Consider the following 22,990-nt stretch of genomic DNA (forward strand, 5'->3'; position numbering starts at 1 on the left):
CCCCAATGGAACAAAATGACCTTTCGACTCCCAGAATGTGTAAATAAATTCACATTGCAGTTTTAAAACATCCTTAAGCAAAGGAATCAAGGGAATAGGAAAAATGATCAATAAGAAGATAATTTCTGAAAATAAATTTCAATTCTCAGGACCAGCCAACCTAGAAATGTATGACAGACGCCACTCTGATGAAACCGGAAGAGACTCTTGGGAGACAAATCTTACCCGCTTTCTAGGAAAAGGAAACTCTGTCGCAAATTTATTCACAAGTTGCGTAAAGAGGCGTAATACAAGCCGATCATCAAATCGGAGACAAAAAAAAACTCGGATTACCATTTGGCCAAATATTAAGAGTGGTAAGCACAGATATTGAATGAAATTTGCTTTTTACTTCGCTTTTGTGGAATGATAACTATATACTACCGTCATCGCTGAGATGATAAGAAAAAGTAACACAATACTGACTGGGGGGAATCATCCTGCTCAAATGAATTTCTCTGACAGTTAGTATTATTGTGAATGTCAACTTCGTCAATACACGTGTGCTTTCTGCACCAAAGACAATCAACAACAATTCCAACTTCCGAATTGAACCTTTTCAGGCGAGTTTGTAACTACTTGCAAAATACAGGGATGTAGATCGTTGTGCGATAGTTGGAAGGATAGATATAAAAAGACCTAAACCAGTTTTTTGTTTTTTTTGCTTTTTTTTAAAGTATTGGTATCACGCATACACTAAGCCCCTTGTTTAAAAAAAGAAAGAAGGCAGTGACCCAGAGGAAATGTTTTTATTATGTGAATTAATCAATAGTCTCCCACAAAGAATAGATCCCTTCCCTGCTGAACATGAAATGTCCTTGATTGAAAAAGTACATTATGCAGGCGACTTGTTTCCTCGTAAATTACAAATTTCACAGAAATGAGTTCACCAAATCGATTTCTCCCAGAAAAGAAAACTGTATTGTTTAGCTACTTAGGAAGCTATACCAATGAAAGTGTTTCTAACGAAATGAAAGTAAAGTTTCATGTCAAGTCGGTATGATTAATTTTAGAACACAAAATTGAAAGAAAAAACATCGTGCAGTTAATAGCCTTTCATGGCTTCAACACCAATGTCCACTACTAATCCTACACCCTGAAATTACTGGTACCTTTTATAAACCGGTAACACTCAGACACCAAAAGAGCTGTATTATTTAAAATATTTCTAACGAAATAAAAGTTAGGTTACTTATTAAGTTATTATGACATACTAAATGCTACGAAATTGAAAGACAAAGCATCATGTTCCCAATGGCCTCTTAAACCGATTATCATAACAATCTATCGACCCTCAGTAAACTACTGCTACATATTATAAACGGTTGGAAAATATTTGAAAGCTTTCTCTCAAAAAAGACAAATTCACTGAAAGTAAAACAATAAACAATCCCCACAACTAGTCATGGCTTTACTCGTGTTAATCTAAAATAATAAATATTACAAACATTAAATGGCTATAAAACGGAGTGAAAATTTTCCAATGCTTGAGATAACTGACTATAACTACCTAAATTTTTTCGTAGGCTCATAGATTACCGCACCTCAACGATGCTAAGTTAGTTTCCCAGGTGGAAAAGTCTAGCGGTAGAACAAGTATTTAATCTTTGAGGAATGACACACTCCAATGTGATAATCAAGGATTTTGACTTACCCCTCAATTGATGTTGCACATCGTAATTTGCTTCAAATTGATACCTAATGCCTTAGCAAGCAATAATAGATCATACGTGTCCTTAAACATCTAGACAGTCTGATCTACTGTGAAAACTAAATTTAAATATGATAAGATTGATAAACTTCTCCCTTCAAAGGAGAAATCCTCTGAAAGAAAAATCAGTGGAACTCGACGTGAAACGCAACTTTGTGAATCAGTTGATTGAAAATGAAATAAAATTTTCTACCACTGAAATCACTATAAATTACGTGCTAGCGATCAACTACACGCTTTGGATTAAGATGTAGTGTCACAAAAAGGCCTGTTCAGTTACTATTTTTCTGGCATTTTGTATATCAGTACTGTAAATTTAACAATTTTTACTTATTCTATGTGGCTTTAGCACTTCATTGATACTGTTGAAAGAACCCAATTAACTTAGTCTGTTCAATCTCCCCGATTACCGAAGCAATTTCACTTTCATTCTTCTTCAAAATCACTTCAGAAATATCATCAATACAAGCTGTCGTCATTTTTTGATTTCGTGCTGCAGTATTATAGTCATCTTGCACGAAGTGATGATTACACGATGTGACGCAGTCCTAGACCAATCAGTTTGCTTACTTTTCCTTAATAGCCTGGGTAATAATCTTACACCAAATAACACCAAGAATTAATCTTATATCACTAGTGAATAAAGTAACGAGATCCGAGCTTGGGTAACAAACTCGTCAACCCATTTTGGACTTAACAGGCGCTCCCCTCTTCATTAACTAATAGTAGTTAGGTCCAGACGAAGAATTGCTCGCCATGTAGCTAGTGCTGCTACTGTAGAATCGATTTGTGTTTGTTACTTCTGAGTTTTCTCCTGAATCAGCTGTGACGTCTTCAACCTGTTAAATATTTCATAAAGTTGATATTGGTAGTGATTAAGAAACTCTTATCACGTATACTTATAGCTATTTTTAGTGTCTATGTTTTAAGATTAACATATAATTAAGAAAAGCATTTTGAGAGACAAAGATCTCTATAAGCACTAGAGGTAACAGTCGTTTTGTCACACCCAACAGTTACATCTGTAAAAACGCACGTCACGAGAATCATGTTGGAGTGACCTTGTGCTTTCATAAACATCTGGTCAGTTGATTCAACCTTACCTCTGGCATAAGATCCGTTTTTCTTTCTTCCAAATCCATCAGCTTTTCTCCCATTTTCTCCAACTCTTTTTCAAGACGATCGTTGTTTGATTGAAACCTTAGGCCTGTTTGCTCAAGGATTCGGGTTTTGCCTTCGTTAGAGACCCTCGATAACTTTAGGAAAACGATAACATCGATTGATTAAAAACGCGTGTGGGAACCTTCCTTGTATAGTGTAACAGGGAAAATTATTGTTAATTAGTGTCTTCGGCTAGTAAATTTCTTCTCTCAAATCAATTTATAAACTTTAGGACTTCTGATTTGTTTCCTTTAAACTCTATGGAAATGAACTCAGCTTCTCGTCGACTCACTTTCACTCATCAATGCTCAGTTTTAGCTACGTCTCCCCACCTCTAACAGTGTTAAAAAGAGCGCAATTCGGCACTTTTTGATGAAGGTTTCCTAATAAACGCTCCTTCAGGGCTTTATTTGACTTTATAAATGACATTGCGACAATTTTACGTGTACTCACCCCTCTTTCTCCGCTATAAACTACAGGAAACTGTGAGGTCGAGGCAGTGGGTGTCATTTCTTGAGCAGTTTTCAAAACTGGACAATTCTTTCCACTCTCCCACTGTACAAGCTCATTGTTATAAAACTGAGCCTCTTTCGTGGCAATTTTCAGCTTTTCGTTTTTGTGTCGTAACTCTTGAAGTTCTCGCTCCAGGAGACTCAGTTCCCGTTGCCTAGGGCTTGACTGCTGCGTCTCACTCTTCAGTGAACTGACGTCTCTCCCGAGGCTATGCGCGATCATTTGTTGTTCCAATAAAGTTCGTTCAAGTCTGCTCTTGCCTTCCTGAAGTTCTAGTATTTCGCTTCGTAGGTTCGACAGGGTGTTCTCATAAATCTTCCTTTCGTCTTGTGATCTTTTGTAAAACTCCTGCTCCAAGAAGACCTTTAATTCTTGCGTGATCCTTTGAGTTCGTTGCTCTATTTCCATTTTCTCGTGCTTAAATTGATGTTCTAACTTGCTTTTCTCCTTCTTAAAGTTTTCCTCTGCTTCTACGATCTTCCTTTCTGCTTTCACTAGTTTTTCTTTAAGCCCAGCTATAGTTGCGTCTGCCGATCGTTGGTTAGCTTGAGCAGCCTGTTTGTACTCTTCTCGGAGTCGGGCCATCAATTCTTGCTTTCCCTTTTCGACCTTGTTTCTCCATTCCTCCATTTCTGTTTCATACTTCTTCTCTAGCTCTCGTTTTTCTTTCTTAAAGGATTCGGAAAGAGAAGTCTTTTCCTCTCTCATCTTGGAAAGCTCCCTGGACATAGCTTCCAAGGTTACATTTAGCAATTCCTTTTCATGTTCCAATTTTCCGGACAGTTCATCTTTGTCCCTCTGGCTTTGCTTAAGCCACGCATCTTTTTCCCTTAACAACAATTCGTTTTGCATCTTCAATTTTCCTTCCGTCTCCTGTAACCGCTCCTTTTCTGCACGAAATTCATTCTCTAGTTTCTGGAAAGAATCTTTCAGTTGCCTTTCCCGATTGGATACTTCTTTTGTTATCTTGGCTTGATACTCAAGACTTATTTTCTCTTCAAATTCTTCTCTCTCGGTTTTGACTTTTGCCTCCATATCCAGTTTGTCTTTTTGCGAACGTTCTATGAGCTCTAGTCTGTGTTTTTCCTTGACTTCCCTCAACTCCGATTCTAGCTTATACTCTATCTTACGACGTTCTTCCGTGAAGCGATACGTCAGTTGTTCTTTGGTTCTTTCAATTGTCGTCTCTAGATCGTATATCTTCCTTTCCATCTCCGACTTTGCCCTTGTAAGTGTTTCTAATTCAGTTTTATACTTCTCCTCGCACTGAGTAAACCTCCTATTCTCGTCTTGAATTCTCTTGTTATAGTCTTCAATCAGCTGTTTCTTTTCCGCTAAGAATTCTTGCTGAAGATCATTCTTCTCCTTTTCCAGTTCCTTACGGGTCTTCTCTATTTCCTTACTGCTGACTTCTCTAAAGTACTGCTCGCGTTCATAACGAACTGTGTTGATCTCGTGCTTGTATGTTTGTTCAAGTTGACTTATTTTCCTCTCACAAATCTCTCTTTCGTTGGTTGCTTCTTCTTTCAGATCCTTCAGCTGTTTCTCATAACTCTCCTCTAAAGTTTTCTTTTCCTTTAGGAGCTTTTCTCTTTCATCTCGATGTCTATAGCTGGTATCTTCCAGTTTTCGTGTCCACTCTCTGTTCTTTTCCTCAAAAATGCGGGTCTTCTGCTGGAGCTCCTCCTTCAACGTCTCGTTCCTCTTCCTTTCACTTTCGTATTTCTCAAGTAAACCATGCAATTCAAAGTTAAAACGATCTTCGTCTCTCTTTTTCTCCTCGTTGACTGACTCGGCAGAGTCCTTTAAGCGTCTTATAGTACTTTCTAGTTCGTTTACGATCTTTTGTAATCTCCGCACTTCGACCGTTGCCTTATCTTTTTCACCGATGTGTTTTTCTCTCTCCATTTCGTGCCTCTCTTTTAACTGCTCAAGCTCCATTTTACGTTCTTCCTCTGAATCTGAACATTTTTTGGCCATTGTTGCTAGATCGTCGGTCAGTCTTCTATTAAGGTACTCCAACTCTGTTATCTTTAATGTTAAGGTGCCGTTCTCCTGGTTCAGTTTGCTCTCCTTTGCTGAATTAGCCTCAAGTTGAGATCGTAAGCGAGATAGTTCCTTAAGCATGTCACGATTTGCTGTCTCAACCTCCAAATATCCTTTTATCTTTGTCTCGTATTCTTCAATCTTTACGTTGAGGTCTTTAATGGTCGCTTCATTTTGCTCTTCAATTTCGCTGAAAAGTCTTTCAACGTCATCCAATTTCAAGCGTAATCGTTCTGATTCATTGTTTAATTTTCTATTTTCATCCTCAAGCATCTCGATCTTGTTTTTCATTGCGAGGGTATCTTTCTCCCATTCAAGGTTTTGTCTGGTAGCTTCCTCCTCAAGTCCTGCTACTGTGATGGTTAGCTCATTGACCGCCGTGGTAAGCTCTTGCTTTCCTTTCTCCAGTGCTGAAATGGTTACATTCCTTTGCTCCAATTGCTTATTCAAATCGGCTAAGTCATCTTCATATTCAATTTTTTGGTCGCTTATTTCCTTTTCATGCCTGCTCCTCAAATCTTCCATGTTGTTGGTGTATTCGTCCTCTGCGTTGCTGAATTTTGTCTTCCAATTTGTCACTTCCCTCCGAAGTTCCTGATTCTCTTGGTTAAGTTTGTCTTTCTCCTGCGATTCTTTCGTGAGCGCATCCTGTAGCTTTGATACCTGTGACATGCACCTCAGTTCAATTTCTTTTCGCTCCTTAACAATTCTTTCTTCGTAATTAACTATTGTGTCTCTCTTGGAAGCCTCAAGGCTCTGTATGCGGCTCAACAAACCCCTCTTGTCATTTTCTAACGCACTAATTTTCTTCTTTAATGAACTTATCTGTAAGATAAACTCTTCTTGGCTTTCCTTAAGATTGTTTTGAACTCGATCTAGCTCTTTCTCCATCGTTGTCAATTGATTACTTTTATGCTCCATCTCCTCTTTCATCTGCGCTATAATTTGCTTCAGTTTATCTACCTCTCGTTCATATTTGTTCTTGTTTTCTTCCATCCAGTTTTCACGCTTCTTTATTTCCTCTTTTAGTTCGGCTGTCTCTGTTCTATGACTGATGTTCTCCTCTGTATTCTTTCTGTCTAGATTCTGGCACCTCTCAATTAATCTGTCGTTGTCTCTCGTTAGCTCAGCTGTCTTCTGATCGTACTGGTTTTGCAAGTCCTTGATTTTGGACTCCAGATCTCTTACTGTTTGCTCTAGTTTAGATATTATAGCCTCTTTCTCGGTTTTCATCTGCTGTAACTTCTTAGTATGTTGCACCTTCAAATTTTCAGTTTCATTTTTGAATTGCTTCTCTATTTCTGCATTCTCTTTTCTCATCTTGTCAGCCATTTCCTCCTTTGTGGTTCTCAGAGTTGTTTCGTATTGCTCTCGTAATTTCAACATTTCTTTACGGAGCTTATCAAGCTGTGCCTGTAATTTCTTCTTCTGCGATTCGAGTTTCTCCCTTTCGGCTGTAAAATGAGAATTCCTTTTCTCGAAATCTTGCAGCAGATCAGTTATCTTAACTTCGTACTTCTTAACGATCTCACTCTGTCTCTCAATGAGCTGTTGTTTTTCTTGGTCAAAGTTTGCCTCAATCTCGCTCTTCTCCTTTTCACATTTTTCTTTAAGAGATGTTTTAATTTCCGTCATTTTCAATTTGTAAGTCTCTTCTAGTGTCGTACATTTTTTTATCAATTCCTCTTCTTTTTGGCTGTGGTCTTCGTTCAACAACACCTTTTCCTCTCTAAGTTTTTCTAACTTTAAATTCATTTCTTCTTGGATGTCTGCTATCTTCTTTTCGTAATCAGCCACAGTTTGTTCGTGACTCTCTGTTAACTTGGATTTCTCATCAGCATATTCTTTGTCCATCTCTTCTTTTTCCTTCTCATATTTTTGTCGCAGTTCTTTCTTCGTTTCTTTAATAAGCTGTTCATATTTATCCACGCTACTAGACAACTCTTCTCTCAGCCCTTGGATCTTTTCTTTATACTTCTGTTCGTGACTGTTCATGGCAGCCTCTAAATCTGCCAATTTCTTTTCGTATTTTTCTTTGATTGCGGCTAGTTGCTCTTCGTACGATTTAACTGTGTTTGCATTGGACACCTTTAGCTCCTCCATCTTCTTTAGAAATCTTGACTCTAATTCTTCCTTTTCTTTGTCGAACTTAGCCGTCATTTCCTCCTTAAGCTCCTTGGTATTTGATTTATGCTTCTTCTCTAACTCAGCCATTTCTTGTCTCAGTGTTTCAAGACTTTTTTGGTGTGACTCTTTGAGGCCCCTCACTTCACTTTCCATTTCATCAGCCTTTGCATCCAATTCCTCCTGAAGACTAGTAATCTTTTCTTCGTACTCTGTTATCACAGTCTTGTGGGACTCTACCAAATTGTTTTTTTCTTTGAAAAATGTCTCCTCCATTTCACTTTTTTCCTTGTTGTATTTTTCTGTCATCTCATCTTTGACTTCCTTAATCTGTTTCTCGTGACCCTGTTTTAAAACTAAAATTTCTTGTTCCATTTTTTCTGTGTTTGTCTTATTGGTCTCTTCGAGCCTTTCTATCTCTTTTTCCATCTGAGCAACTTTCACTTCATATTCTTGTTGAGTGCTTGTCAATTTTGTTTCATAACTCTGAATCGTGGTCTTGTGGCTTTCAATTATTTCTTCTTTTTCTTTCATGAAGTTGACTTCAAATTCATTCTTCTCCTTTTCATATTTTTCAAGCAGCTCCTGCTCCAGACCTTTCATTTGTTCTTTGTACTTCTGTTCTAGCGAGTTAACCTTTTCCTGCCATGTCTGAGTTTCTGCAGCATGTTGCTCCATGAGCTGTGTTTTCTCTGTCTCCAGTTTCGTAATAATCACTTTGTTTTCCTTTCGAATTTCCTGTATTCTGATCTCACCTTGTTGTATAAGTTTCTTGTACTTGTTTATTAAGTCTTGCTTGTCTGTATCGAATTCACTTTCCATGGCATTTTCTTTTTGAAGGTACTCCATCTTTAGCTTATCTTGGAGCTCCCTCATCTGTAACTCGTAGCTTTCCTCCAACTCCTTCAATTTTTTCTTCAGCTCGGTAATTTCCTCCAAAGAACCGTTGTAGCTTGTTTCAAATGTATCCTTCTGCGCTTTGAGTTGCGCCAACTGTTCCTCATATTGCTCAGTGACTGAAGTTATTCTCGCTTCATATTCGTCTAGGGATTTTTGGTGAGCTGCCATCATGGATTCCTTTTCTTTCGTGAAGGCAGCTTCCATCTCACCCTTTTCAACTTGGCATTTTTCCGTCAACTCAATCTTCAGGTTTGCCAGCATTTCTTCGTATTGTTTCTCAAGAGATGAGCATTTTTCACGCCATGTAGTCACTTGTGTGCTGAGGTTAGTATTCTTTTTCGCAAGTTTTTCTTTGTCAAGTTTAAGCTGTCCTAGTTTAACTTCATATTCCTGCTGAATTTGTACAATCTTCATCTCATACTCCTTCGTGCTCTTCTGATACGTCTGTAACAGACCCTCGTTTTCTGCTCGAAGCATCTGTATTTGTTCTTCGAAGTTATCTTGCATTTCATCTTTTTCAGTGGAGAACCTGGTTTCCATTTCTGCCTTCTCCATCTTACATTTGTTTGAAAGCTCCCTTTTCAAGTCTTCAATCATACGAAGATTTTCTATTTCCATGGCGGACATCTTTTGCTTAAGTCTTTGGACTTCTCTTTGTGACTCGTTATACTTTTTTTGCCAGTTGTCTCGCTCAATTTTGAGTTGCCCGATCTTTGTCTCGTATTCTTGCATCAGTTTTGTTTTCGACAGTTCGTAATCCGTTACGGTTTTTTGATACATGTTATTGAGACTTTTCTTTTCCTCTTCCAGCACCAGAATACGTTGCTTAAGAGACTGGATTTCCGCATTGTTATTTTGGTCTGTTGGAATTGTTCCCACGACTTCCATGCTCCAACTTCCTCCTTGGTCTTCCATTGGAATTTCGTTGGTAACCATGGAGTATGAGGTAGGTTCAGCATAATAAGGACTTCCCCAACCATCTATGGGTTGGGACTCATTGATTTCGACCACAGACATGTCTGTGATTTTCCCCTAAGTAAATAAGGACACAAACATAATCTTTAACGGTGCTGTCTTCTGTTTAAATTTCCCACACATTGTATCACTAAGTTATATTTCGATAAACTGATTTTATTGTATAAATTAAAGAAAATATGTTGTTTTTTGAGAATGAAGAGATTACTGGTGAGGAAAAGGTATTTTACATAAACATGCTGATGATGATGGCTAATTTGTCACATTGATGTGTTTTCTATATGATCTTTTTAACAAGGTCTTCGAAGAATGTTCTCATTGTTGTTAATGTTTTACTTTATGAGTATCGTAAACCTAATTCAAAAATAATCTCGGAGGCAAATCAGAACAAAGGAAAAAAAACAGAAGAAGTTAATGAAAATAGACACGAGCACATTTTTTGAAGGGCGGGAAAATGCAATTCACCTTTCAGCAGTTGATTTTAGTTTTGTAGGTGATTAGCTAGGAGAGTGGTGCGGGTTTTCTGGACCAATCGTAGAGCGAAGTAATTCAGTACAAAAGGAGTCCAGGATTTCTTTGAAAACTGCTTTTAATCGGTATGTTGACTTATTACTACCAACTCTGTTACGTGGTTCATCAAATTAATTGGAAATGCTTGCCAAAGATTTCGTGGGAGATAATTGAACCAATCAAAAATTGAACTTGACTACAACCATTATTTCTCGTTGACGCGTGCGTTGTGACTGATAGATTTTGTGTGCCGCGCTATGCCGTGCGGACCGCCCCAGTTCAAGGCTGATTTTTTCAGTCGCCTACATTTCTCGTTATCTATCGTCAATCGCTGTGAACAAGTGTGAAAATGAAAGATTGAATGTTTTTTTCTCTTAAGATTGTGTATTTTAACTTGGTAAGGATTTACTACACTTAAACCCCAAAAACACAGGATTACGATAAACTATCTTACTTTCCCTCGTCTTTTCAGGGTGTAATTGATGCTACGCATCTTCGCTTATTTTCTTTCCTGTTCCCAGTTAAAGAGCTCAAAGGGGAAAGCCTCGTCGGGTCCATGGCTAACAGAATGCGCTTCGAACTCGGTTAACAAGAATAATATAATTTTTCAGGCAAGTTTTCTCTCCAATCTTTGCAGTTAATCCGAGGCGCTATACTTTTCCAAAGGAAGAAGGTTATTGGTATTCATACCTTCTTAAGTCAAATGGAGTCTGAAGTAAGCACGAATTCGAAACTGTAAATTTAGATGTTTGTGGTTGAATTTTGAATATTTATTACGGAATTATTCTTAAACACCGAAGAAAAACAGGCAAGAGCAAATTTTGTGTATATTTACCCAGTTTAAGTATAAATGAAACTCATGTTAAATTTAAACTGTCACTTACATGTTTTCAGAAAATTTACATGTAAAATTGTAAAATATTTTTGATTGAGGAAGAAAAATAAGAAAAATAGCTTTGAATTTCGCAAGTAAAAAAATTAAGCCTTGCTATTGTCTGTAAAGTTCTACCAGCCAATGAATTAACGCATCAATTTTTAACATTAAAAAGATTTAGGAATTTTTATCGAAGCGATATTGTCGATAATACGAATTACTTTTGAGTATTCAAATATATGATTGATTATAAGTATAGTACTGACAGTTCTTCAGTTTTCTGGTACAGAAAACATGTCACTCATATAATTTTCTCTTGTTCATATCCATCTCTGCATAAAGAGCAGCTGCCAATATACTTCTGCAAAAGGGCTTCATAACGAACGTTTCTCATAATTTTGTAAACCTACCTGAATTTTATTTACTTGTGCCTTTTCAAAAATAGTTACATCTTCTGCACAAGTCTACGACATCTTCCTCTTTCAGTAAGCTCTCGTTCCTTGGTTGACAGCTCGAAAAATGTCTATATTCTGGCACTTTGACTGTTTTTCTCCAGGATGTAAACAGTTGGGTTAGTAAAAAATTATCATCCACGACGAAATCCAATCAGAGGAGTTGGTTGTGTCACGTCAAATTCATTTGCATTTTCCTTTTAGCAGGTCACGCGGAGATGTGTCCTCCTTTATCAATAATGTCAATTATGTTAAGATACATTTAAAAAAGTTATTTGAAATTTAACCTAAAATCAAAGCTACACCTGCCAAACTAATAAAATATTTTTTTGTGGGGGAAGGGGGGGTTTCTTGTCTATAAATTACGATTTCACCATTAAACTATTTTAAAAACCCGGCAAATTACAAATAAGCTGCCATTTTTTCATTTTTATGCAATCTGCTCCAAAGACGTGGGATATAAATACAAAGTTAAACCACAAATCTCCCGGTATTTCACAAAGGGAAAACCTCAACTAGTGCTGTCCCTTTCCTGCTATGCATTCAATTCCTTAACGATTGCACCGGCCCGTTTCGTAAGCGTTCCGTTACTTGTCCTTCAGCTTTTATACACCGGGTTGACGGAACATTTTTATTTTAAAAACCGGTGTAAGTTTGTAGATTTAGGACACAGGTGGTTTTGCGGTTTTACTTGATTAGGTACCAGCCAAATGTTAATGTCCTTCTAGCTCATCTTCTATGCTTTGAAGATGTTATGAACAAAGGAAACAAGCATGTATTCTGGTTCCGGGTTAACAACAGCTAACGCTCTGCTTTTATTAGGATTATGACCAGTGACGCCGCGTACTTATTTGACGAATTGAAGGTGTTCCGGTCCATGTTTCAATGTAAATTATTTGGCATTGAGCCTAACCTAATGATGGGGGGGTGTTAATTGATGTGTAGATTGAGGGAAAAGACAAACGTAGATTTTGCACCTGTATAGCTGCTAAGCTCCAGGAGGACTATTAAAAAGCTTTATCAGTATGCCGAACATTACCAGCCTACTTTGAAAATTGTTATTTCTTGGAACAACGATGAATGAAAATATTTATCTTAAACTGAAAGTAGAAAGTAGAAAGCACGTCCTATAAGATAAAATCCCCTCTATTTTATTGATATCCTTTGTGCTATAAACCATGCCGCTTTGAAAAAAAACCAGAATGTAACTCATGCATCTGAAGGAAAAAATTATACGATTTACCAGCTGCGGCAATGCCCATTAAATCACCTATAGATAATAATTGATAACATGATAAGTAAAATTAATATCACTGTCAACCCTGCTTGTGTTTGATGCAAACATCGACATAGAAATAAAGTAGTAAACCATTTACAAAGCAAAGTATCAAGTCCTTCAAAGGAAAATTTAAGTGCCCATTTCAATTATTTTCAACGCGAAAACAACGTAAGGGTTTACAACAGACCTTACAAAGAAATGATACTTACTTTGATATACACAGTATCAACATTTCAATAGCAATTTCTAGCAAGTACATTTGAACTGAAGTATTGATTTCAGCTAACGGATGATATACAGGCTCACGATATCCGTGACTATCATTTAGAACGACAGCTTCAAATCTTTAAGACTGGTCTATACCAATTTCGCTAACCAAATGGATCTTTCGCAATTGCTTAATGAAACCAAAATAACAAACTGAGGCAGTTTAATCTTATGTGGGTTATGTGCCCCTTTTGAAAAATAAAACAAATAGGCCTTTTATTGGTTAATAAAAGCTTTTTTGTTTAAAAAAAAAAAAGAAACAGAGAAAAAATATTTAACCGAAATTTTTGCTATTTTTGAAAAGAAAATTTAGCAACTAACTATGTATACAATACCAACCTTATTAACAAGAGTTATAAAAGAAATGGTGCACGGCCATGAGTGATGCATTATCATTAGGACACTCATTTCACGGTGGTAATTATTAATTGTGATGTCCAATATAACTCTAAAAAATTATGGTCTTTAAAATCCACCCTGTAGTTATCTCAACGCCTCAGCGCCCTATTATTTGAAATACTTGCTGTCATTGAAAAAGAGTCCTCTCTCATTGTCATTATTAATATCATGATAGTTATCACGTCACTCCCTTGATTGAGTTTGTAATATCTTTACACTACCGAAGGTTAATGATTCCCTTCTTTGCCATAAGAGTCGCCTCCGACTCCTTCAGCTGTCAAATTTCTACCTGCATTACCGAGAGAACTGCTAACTTCGACATTTCTGACTCCCAGAGAAGATATCGTTGATTGCTTAAGCATTCCTCCTGTTATTGGATCACCTTGCCTCAGCGCAGAGTTTGTATCCCCATGGAACCTTCCGCTGACTATTCCACTTGTGCTTGACATTGGACCCCTGAGAGCGTCAGAAATACTTCCTGTGGTGTGCATTGTATACCGAACCTTGTCTAAAATGTCGCCATAGGATAGCCCTGAACCCAGTAAAGAACTAGCATTAGCTGAACTCATTCTTGGAGAAAAGTTTGGCTGGAACATTCTGGCCTCCGACCTCATGCCACTAATTGTTGAGCCAATTGAAAGGTCGTTAGCTCCGCGGATGTCTGATTCTCCATAAAGTCCAAAACCCGACCGGAATACGTCGTTTCTATTGCTCTGTAAACAAATTCAGCGAATGGGGTTAGAGGCCTTACTTAGGTAAGGCACCATCTTTACTATTGACTAAGGTGTATTTCTTGTCCATAGTTACTGGAAAACTAGGAGACACCAACTTTATTCAATTTGACTTGACTAGGAAAACTCCACTTTGAATATTAAAAGGATAACACTCTTACCATTTCTTCTCTGTTAGCGAATTCTAAATCCTTGTTTCGTACTTCCAGAGTTTTCAATCTGTCGCCCATAACTCTGAGCTCGCGCTCCAGTCTCTCTGTTTTGGTTTGAAGAGTCATGTTCCGTTGTTCCATCAAGTTGATCTGCTCCTTGTATTGTCGAACATCAGATTGAGCACAGTGATGACTCGTTTCGGAACCAACCTTTTCAAAAGAGTTAGGCTTTCAGTACAAAAATCTCATATAACTATTTTATAAATAAATTTGCACATATGTATTCATTTTAACATCTACTCACAAGGACACTTTTTATTGTTGTTGCCATCATATGTTTCCCTGTAACGTTCGTATTTCTCTCCACATCCTCTCTCGCCTTGCTGAGCTTTCTCTTCATCTCTGCTTGCATTTTGTCCAGCTCATTTTCAAGTTCTTGCTTTTCACCTTCCAGAGTATCACGTAATTCAGATTTTTCCCTCTTCAACTTGTTGATTTCTTGTTGAAGGTCTTTAATCTTATCTTCCATGGGCCTTTTTTCGCGTTCCATTCGCTCAAAGATCTCGTGCTCCATCTGAATTACCATCCTGCTTCTTGACTCCTGTTGTGTTTTTGCCTGAGCATTGGCTGTTAACTCGTTCTTTAGCAACTTATCTTGAATTTCTCTCCTCTGATTTTGCAGGAAAGATATTTGTTTCGTTAATCCCTTTATTGTCTGCTCAAATTTTTGTTTCTCCTCAATCAGCATCTTTTTGTAATCTCGCTCCAATTTTATCTTTAACTCATCGTGACTTTGGAGAAGGCTCTTTTCAGCATTTATTTTTTCTTCCTGGTACTGTATTCTCTCATTCCGTTGTTGGGCTTCCATATTCCTGACTTTTTTTTCTGTTAATGTCATCTTTCGTCTAAATTCATCAATGATTCCTTGCAGTCTTTTTCGTTCAGAGGACAATTTTTCTTCATAGCTTTCTGTTACCCGTGTTACTTCGTCGTCTTTATCTCTTGCTGCTCTATCGCGAATGGTTTTCTTTTCGCTGTCGCTAATTTTGATAAGCTTTTCCATTTCTTTCTTGAAGCAGTTCTTCACTTCTCTATTCTCACTTTTAAGAGAGTTGACCTCCTGTGTCAGAGAATGAATGGCCTCCATCAGCTTCCTCTTTTCGTTTTGCAACTGGCTTTGGTAATCTCTCGTTTCCTCCTTAAACATTACAGTTTCATTTTCTAAACCAGCTCTTCCTCCCATGGCATCTTCAGTAGTTGCTCTTCCTCTTCCAATTCTATTGTCATCTTCCAAGGCATATCGGCCTGTTATTGTAGTTGACCTTCCGTCCCTATCACTAAAATTATTAAGACTCCCGAGTTCTTGGTGAGGGGTTATATCTAATTTTTCAAAGCGATATCTATCTTCCTGCGTCCCCGAGGTTCCAACCAATGCTTTGGGAACTTTGTTCTTTCCCACGCCATCTTCTCTTCGCGTCATGTTAATCGGATCAAATTGATTTGAGTTTTCACGAATGGTTGACCCGCCGACCACGCCTCTTGATTCGTTGCGTTCTCCAATACGAAGTCTTTCCTCGAACTCACCTCTCTGTTTCGATAACTTTTCGTTCAGGAAATCTATCTCTTTTCGATGCTTCCTTTTCAAGTCGTCGATTTCGTCTTCGAGTAAACGGCGATAGCCGGTTAATTTCTCCTTGGCCTCTCTTACTTCGTCCTCTAATTTTGCCTTCTCTTTTGATGCTCGATTCAAAATATCTCTCTTCTCTTCATTATATCTTTGTTCCATCCCTTGAAGTTTTTGCTGAAATTCACTTTCCTTGGATTTCTCGCTGTATTTTTCGTTCCTTGATTGAAATTGAGGTAATTCTTTCGCTCCGTCTTTGCTTAACGACGATCTCCTTTCTGAAGTGATAAGACTGTGTTCTCTATTTTCTCCTCCCGTGGCAATAATCCCCATACCGTCACCGCGGATAGTCGACTCAACATCGTAGAGCCTTTGTTTCAGGCTACTATTCTCTTTCTCAAAGTAGTTTTCCAAAGACTGCCGCTCTCTTTCAAACTCTTCTGACATCCGTCTTTTTTGTGCCTCAAGATTCTTGAGATCATCTGCATGCTTCCTATTAGCATCTCTTAACATGGCCTCTAAATGTTCCACCTCTTCTTTTAATTTGTCGTCATGGGAATCAGTGGTGCGTCTCCTAAGATCTCCAGAAACGCCGTTATGCGAATTGAGTGTGGTACGGGAGCCCTCCCTTTGGGTTTCAACGCTTGCCGATAGTTGTTCTTCTAGGCGTCTTATTTTCTCCTCCAGCCTTCTTGTTGTTTCTGTTTGCGCCTGAAGTCTTTTCTCGCAAGCTTCTTTTGCCTTTACTACTACCTCTACTGCGCTTACCTTTTCATTCTCGTGATTTTTTGTCAAAGTTATCTTTTCTTGACGGAATGAATCTTCAAGATCTTGGATCTTCCGCGTGAATCGTTCAGTTTCATCAGAAAGCTTCCTATTTCGCCTTTCCACGTCATCCAGGGTGCGGGACAAATGGTCAACTTCGCGAGTGAGGTTTCTCTGGCCAGCTAAGAGTTCATCTCGCTTTCGAGTCACTCGAGCGACTTCTTCCTCAAGATCTTCATTTTTCCTCTTGAGTTCTTTGTTCTTCTTAGCTTCGTTTTTCAACACCTCTAGCTTATCATGAAGATCATCTATTTCACTTTGCAGTTCTTGCCGTTTTTTAACACTTTCTTGGTTATATTTTGAGGACCCTACATTGTGTGTTTCATTTCCTCTCGAACTGATCAATTTGAAATTAGCATCGTCAAGTCCTTCGTGATTCCCATCAGCCGATAGAATTTCATTTAGTTTATATAGGAGTTTCTTATTCTCCGCTTCTAGGTTTTCCCGTCGTCTTATCTCGTTTGTTAGCTGCACCTGGATATCATCGTCACCCCGACCAGTTCTGGAATTCACGTCAGTCTGAGTACCTGGAAAGGTGTTATGATTTTCGTGGCTGTATATCGGCCCATTTCTGCCAGCTTCGGCCTCCTGCCTTCGTTTCGTTTCATCTATCAGTGATTTCTGCAATTTGCTGATCTGTGAGAGATATTCTTGAGTAATTTCATTGGCTTGTTTTTCTATCATCGCTTTTATTTCCATTCTCTCTCGAAGAAAATCTTCCTGTAGTCTGTGGTTTCTTTCTTTAAGGTCCGTGATGTCAGCAAGCAGATACTTTATGTCGTTAGCAAGACTCATCTTGCTTCTTTTTTCTTCTTCGTACTTTTGACGCACCATTTCAATATCCTGGTAATCCAAGTCTAAGCCTGAACGTCGATCCCTGCTACCCACAAATGAACTTCTCAAGTCCTCTCTTAGTCTGTTCCTTTCTTCCTCCAGCCGTTCTATTTTGGATTGTAAATCCTTTAGTTGGCTCTTTGTCAGTAGTGTGTTTGAAATCTGACTCTGCAGTCTCATATCAATGCTACGAAGTTCTTCTGAATGTCGTTTTTTCAGACCAGAAATCTCGTCTTCCTTATCATCTAGGGTTTTTTTGTTTTCTCTTAGAGACCATTCCAATTTTCGGATTTTATCTTTCAATTTAGAAATCTCTAATGACGATTCCTTTCGAATATCTTCTATCCTATTCTGTTGATGCTTGTTTGTTCGTTTCAACTCTCTCATGTTCCCTTCTATCCTCACTCTTTCTCGCTTTAACTCAATAAACTCGTTCTCTCGAGCCAGTCCAATTTCAATGTTCTTCAAACTTTCTTGGTTTTCATTTTTTTTACTTAAGACGTCCAGAATTGACCTGAATTCTCTGTTCTCTTTCTCTAACGCAAGAATATTTTTCTTATATTCCGCAAGATCTTCACCATCGTCATCTTGATCTGATGTGAGCGTGCCCATGTCCAGTGTGTTTGTCCTAGCTTGAGATGACGCCCACTCGTTTAGTTTGCTCTGTAAGCATTCATTGTCACGTCTCAGGGAACGAATTGTTTCATCAAATCGATTTATGCTCTCCAACATTTCTTGGTACCTTTCTTCGAGGTAAACCTTTTCGTCGTTTTCAGTTTGGTATTCCCTTTCAAACTCCTCTTTCTGCTTCTTTTCGTTTTCATAAGCTCTCTCCAGGCGTTCCTTTTCACGTTTTATTTGATCGCACTTGGATTTATAGTACTCATAGTCATTAGATAGTTGGCTTGAATTCCTACTAATCTCTCTAACACTTTCATGAACGTCGTAAGTATGGGTAAAATCACATCCATGTAAATTACTATGATCCTGTAAAGAGACATCCCTCGGAGTAGTGATGTACTCGATCAAGCTACTATAGTCTTTCAATATATCGCAACAATGGTGATGATCTTCCGTCTTTTGCATCCTTTCCCTACTTGATATCACCAAAGTTTCCCTCTCTTGTCGTAGTTCGTCGTAACGTCCTTCCAAATACTCTTTCTCTTTTTCAAGTTTGGTAATCCTTTCCAGAAATTGTTCTATTACTATGTTGTGATCACAGGTCTCTTTCTGTGTTACCTCAGTTTGGTCTGACGTGGTTTTTTTGCTACCAACCTTTTTATCACCTCCGTGAGACTTCGTTTCTTCGCTCTTGCTGTTGTCAATAACTGATGCAACGTCATCGATAGACCGCACCTCTTCAGGTTTCACCTGATTGTGTTGCTTCTTCTCGACGGGTTTTTCATTTTCCTGAATAATGTCTTTCGAAACTGTTTCTTGGGTTAGTCCGTTGGAGGATATCTGGCTTCCTTCTCCTGTAATCCAACTTTTGTCATTTTCCTGGTCATCAATTGTTCCAACTACTTCCATGCTCCAACTTCGTTCCAGCTCTTGTTCCTCTAACGTTCCTATTACCTCTATACTCCAGCTGGATTCTCCAATATTCGATACAGCTTCTTCTTCTGCTATCTGTTCCACAGGAGCTTGCTCCTCTTGATTGAGACTATTATCCAAACGGACTTGTTTCTGACTTTCAGTAACTTTCCTGACATTGTTCTGTTCTAATGGCTTTTCTTGTACGGTGGTTTCTAACTGCTCTGCTTTAATTTTTCCCTCTTCCACGACGGAAACTACTTGACTTTGCTTCTCCAGTGGTAGTTCATGCAAAGACATTTCCTGAGTCTGAACATCTCCACTAGTCACATCCAGCGGCATTTCCTGTATAGTCATCTCACTCATCTCAAACAGCTGCTCCTGCATCTCACCCCCTTCCACATCCGAGATTTCTTGGCTTTGCATCTCCAAAGGCATTTCCTGCATAGACAATTCTTGTGTCTTTACATCTCCACTAGCCATATCCAGCGGCATTTCTTGCATAGTCATCTCACTCATCTCAAACTGCTGCTCTTGCATCTCACCCCCTTCCACAACTGAGATTTCTTGGCTTTGCATCTCCAAAGACATTTCCTGAATAGACATTTCTTGTGTCTGTATATCTCCCCCAGCCATATCCAACGGCATTTCTTGTATAGTCATTTCACTTATGTCCAATTGCTGTTCTTGAGTCTCGCTTCCTTCTAGAACGGAAATTTCTTGACTCTGTATCTCCAAAGGAATTTTTTCCGTAGACATTTCCAATGTTTGAGTTTCTCCCCCAGCCATATCCGATGGTAATTCTTGAATCGTCATTTCGCTCATCTCAAATTGCTGTTCTTGGATCTCGTCCCCTTCCACAACGGAAATTTCTTGGCTTTGTATCTCCAAGGGCATTTCCCCCATAGACATTTCCAACGTTTGAGTATCTCCCACGGCCATGTCAAGTGGTATTTCTTGAATGGTCATTTCATTCATCTCAAATTGCTGTTCTTGGATTTCGGCTTCTCCTACAATGGAAATTTCTTGACTTTGCATCTCCAGTGGCATTTCCTGCATGGACATTTCCACTATCTGAGTTTCTCCTCCAGCCATATCCAGTGGTATTTCTTGAATTGTCATTTCATTCATCTCAAATTGCTGTTCTTGGATTTCGGCTTCTCCCACAATGGAAATTTCTTGACTTTGCATCTCCAGTGGCATTTCCTGCATGGACATTTCCATTATCTGAGTTGCTCCTCCAACCATATCCAGTGGTATTTCTTGAATTGTCATTTCATTCATCTCAAATTGCTGTTCTTGGATTTCGGCTTCTCCTGCAATGGAAATTTCTTGACTTTGCATTTCCAGTGGCATTTCCTTCGTGGACATTTCCATTATCTGAGTTTCTCCTTCAGCCATATCCAGTGGTATTTCTTGAACTGTCATTTCATTTATTTCAAATTGCTGTTCTTGGATTTCGGCCCCTTCCACAATGGAAATTTCTTGACTTTGCATTTCCAGTGGCATTTCCTGCATAGACATTTCCACAATTTGGGTTTCTCCTCCAGCCATATCCAGTGGTATTTCTTGTATCGTCATTTCACTCATTCCAATTTGGTACTCACCGTCCACAGTTAATATCTCTTGACTTTGCATTTCCAAAGGCATTTCCTGCATAGACATTTCCACAATTTGGGTTTCTCCTGCAGCCATATCCAGTGGTATTTCTTGTATCGTCATTTCACTCATTCCAATTTGGTACTCACCGTCCACGGCTAATATCTCTTGACTTTGCATTTCCAAAGGCATTTCCTGCATTGACATTTCCAGTATCTGGGTCTCACCCCCGACCATATCCAGTGGAATCTCTTGTACCGTCAGTTCACTCGTTTCAATTTGGTACTCACCGTCCACAGCTGACATTTCTTGTATTGTCATAGCATTCATCTCCAATTGCTGCTCGTTCCCTCCTCCCGTTAATGCTATTTCTTGACTTTGCATAACTATTCCCATTTCTTGCATTGAGAATTCTTGCGTCTGCATTTCTCCTCCACATATCTCCAATGGCATTCCTTGCATAGTCATCTCACTCATCTCAAGTTGCTGTTCCTGGATCTCGCCTCCTTCAAATGCAATCTCTTGATTTTGTATCTCCTGACTTTGCATTTCTAGGGGCATCTCTTGCATATTCATTTCTTGCATCGACATTCCTTCTATAGCCATTCCCCCACCTTCCATAGTCATTCCTTCTATAGTCATTCCACCTTCCATAGTCATTCCTTCTATAGTCATTCCACCTTCCATAGTCATTCCTTCTACAGTCATTCCACCTTCCATAGTCATTCCTTCTATAGCCATTCCACCTTCCATAGTCATTCCTTCTATAGCCATTCCACCTTCCATAGTCATTCCTTCTATAGCCATTCCACCTTCCATAGTCATTCCTTCTACAGTCATTCCGCCTTCCATAGTCATTCCTTCTATAGCCATTCCACCTTCCATAGTCATTCCTTCTATAGTCATTCCTCCCTCTATCGTCATTCCTTCCATAGCCATTCCTCCTTGCATAGTCATTCCTTCTATAGTCATTCCTTCCATAGTCATTGACATATCTTGAAAAGACATTCCCTGCATGGACATTTCCTGCATCTGCATTTGTTGTTCAGTCACTTCAAAAGACATTTCTTGCATCATTCCGCTTTGTCCCATTGACATTCCTTCGATTTGAATCATTTGGCCATTGTTGTCAAGTGCAATCTCTTGGGATTGCATTACAGAACCATTCATCCCATCTGCTGTCATATCTGTTGCTTGTGTTGAACCGTATACTATCTCTGTTCCTTGTATCATGCCCCCCTCAGTCTGGAAATTCTGGCCGCCATATTCTCCGGACGATGACATAGACATTTGCATTTGTACCGAAGTATCTCCTACTACTACTTGTTGTCCGTCTATTACTTGATACTGGACCCCATTTTGAATATTAAACTGCTGTCCATCAAGTTCCTGTGACCCTATTATGACTGTCATTCCTTCACCATTCACTGAGTCCAACTGTTGCTCGCTCATCATCTGAAGTTGCATTTGAGATTCCATATTTACACCTAACATTTCAGACGTCATCTCGACGTATCCACCGTTTTGAATCTCAATTTGGCCCCCTACCATTTGACCCTCCATTTGAAACACTTCTTGAGGAGTAATTTTAGCGGATCCTTCTTTTGATGAACTCGCTGTTTCCGTGCATGCCTTCTAATGCAAATTCTGTTCAGTATAATTGTTTTCGGCTTGCATCACCTGTATGGTTTGTCTACCATCTTTCTCTCATGTTTTTAAAACATATCTACCACAAGAAAAAGATTCACAGCAGTTGGGATAGACAGTGCTTTGTTTAGATCTTCGTATGGATTATTTAGTTTACCGTCGATTCACTTATTGGCACCATTTCGGTTTGTACTTAAATCGTAAGGAAGTTGAAGAGAGAGTTAACTCGGGCGACCTTTTCTTTGAGTGAAGTGTTGATAAACTTTTTAATGTAATGGTAAGATTAACATGCCACCAGCGCAATGTTGATATGTTGCCATGTAAGCAAACTGAAATATGGAATGTTTTTGTTGTTATTCCGATGGTTTGAATGCTTGCGGGTACCTTAAGATTTAAAGTCAACTTTGCAGGTTCTTGATAAACACAGATCAATGGGAAAATTATCAAAAGAATGCGTCATTAGAGACAGATAATAAGTAATTTAATGTTAAGTTCCTAAATAAGTCTTTATTTTATTGCCAAATTCAAAAGCTGCCGTAAGAGAATTTCAGTACAATATGGCAGAATGCACAATCAAAAGTAGCGTGCTTTCAGTTATTTAACCTTACTTTAAACCTTATTTTCCTTATCAAAATTCGTTGCCATTTGTAAGTTGAAAGCTATTGGTTCAAAGTTGGCATTTTTCATGTTTTAAAAGCCCAAAGATTTGTCAATAGAAAGTTCTCCCTAATTTTGTGGTATACTAGTAAATTATTCAGAAGCGTCTCTTATTACCCCATCAAAAAATTGGAAGAC

The 22,990-nt window shown here is 38.6% G+C and overlaps 3 protein-coding genes across 12 annotated transcripts in view; 1 reads left to right on the top strand and 2 right to left on the bottom strand.

Moving 5' to 3' along the window:
- LOC113679082 (uncharacterized) overlaps positions 1-22,990 on the top strand; it is a 121,973-nt gene that overhangs the window by 26,709 nt on the left and 72,274 nt on the right. For 3 of the 10 annotated variants that reach the window (XR_016186009.1, XM_089204476.1, XM_089204477.1), the window contains exon 1: positions 9,303-9,440. Coding sequence is in view for 2 of the 10 variants with exons in the window: in XM_089204476.1 (XP_089060602.1) it covers positions 9,436-9,440 (5 nt within the window). In the remaining 8 variants the exon portion in view is untranslated. Of the gene's footprint in view, positions 1-149; positions 689-9,302; positions 9,441-9,954; positions 10,066-10,451; positions 10,949-22,990 lie in introns of those variants that run through there. The other 7 variants (XR_016186005.1, XR_016186007.1, XR_016186006.1 and 4 more) reach the window with 5 other exon arrangements.
- On the bottom strand, positions 774-11,402 carry LOC113673834 (uncharacterized). Its single transcript, XM_089204448.1, has 4 exons — positions 11,264-11,402; positions 3,365-9,526; positions 2,854-3,006; positions 774-2,589 (listed from the first exon to the last, which is right to left on the bottom strand). Exons 2-4 carry the CDS (start codon positions 9,509-9,511, stop codon positions 2,470-2,472), a joined length of 6,420 nt encoding a protein of 2,139 aa, XP_089060574.1. The 5' UTR covers positions 9,512-9,526; positions 11,264-11,402; the 3' UTR covers positions 774-2,469.
- On the bottom strand, positions 13,344-22,376 carry LOC149046645 (uncharacterized). Its single transcript, XM_089202415.1, has 5 exons — positions 22,353-22,376; positions 20,991-22,183; positions 14,438-20,540; positions 14,143-14,343; positions 13,344-13,963 (listed from the first exon to the last, which is right to left on the bottom strand). Exons 1-5 carry the CDS (start codon positions 22,374-22,376, stop codon positions 13,478-13,480), a joined length of 8,007 nt encoding a protein of 2,668 aa, XP_089058541.1. The 3' UTR covers positions 13,344-13,477.

This window comes from Pocillopora damicornis, chromosome 4, assembly GCF_964200805.1.
Source record: "Pocillopora damicornis chromosome 4, jaPocDami1.2, whole genome shotgun sequence".
In the NCBI taxonomy this organism is placed as follows: Eukaryota; Metazoa; Cnidaria; class Anthozoa; order Scleractinia; family Pocilloporidae; genus Pocillopora; species Pocillopora damicornis.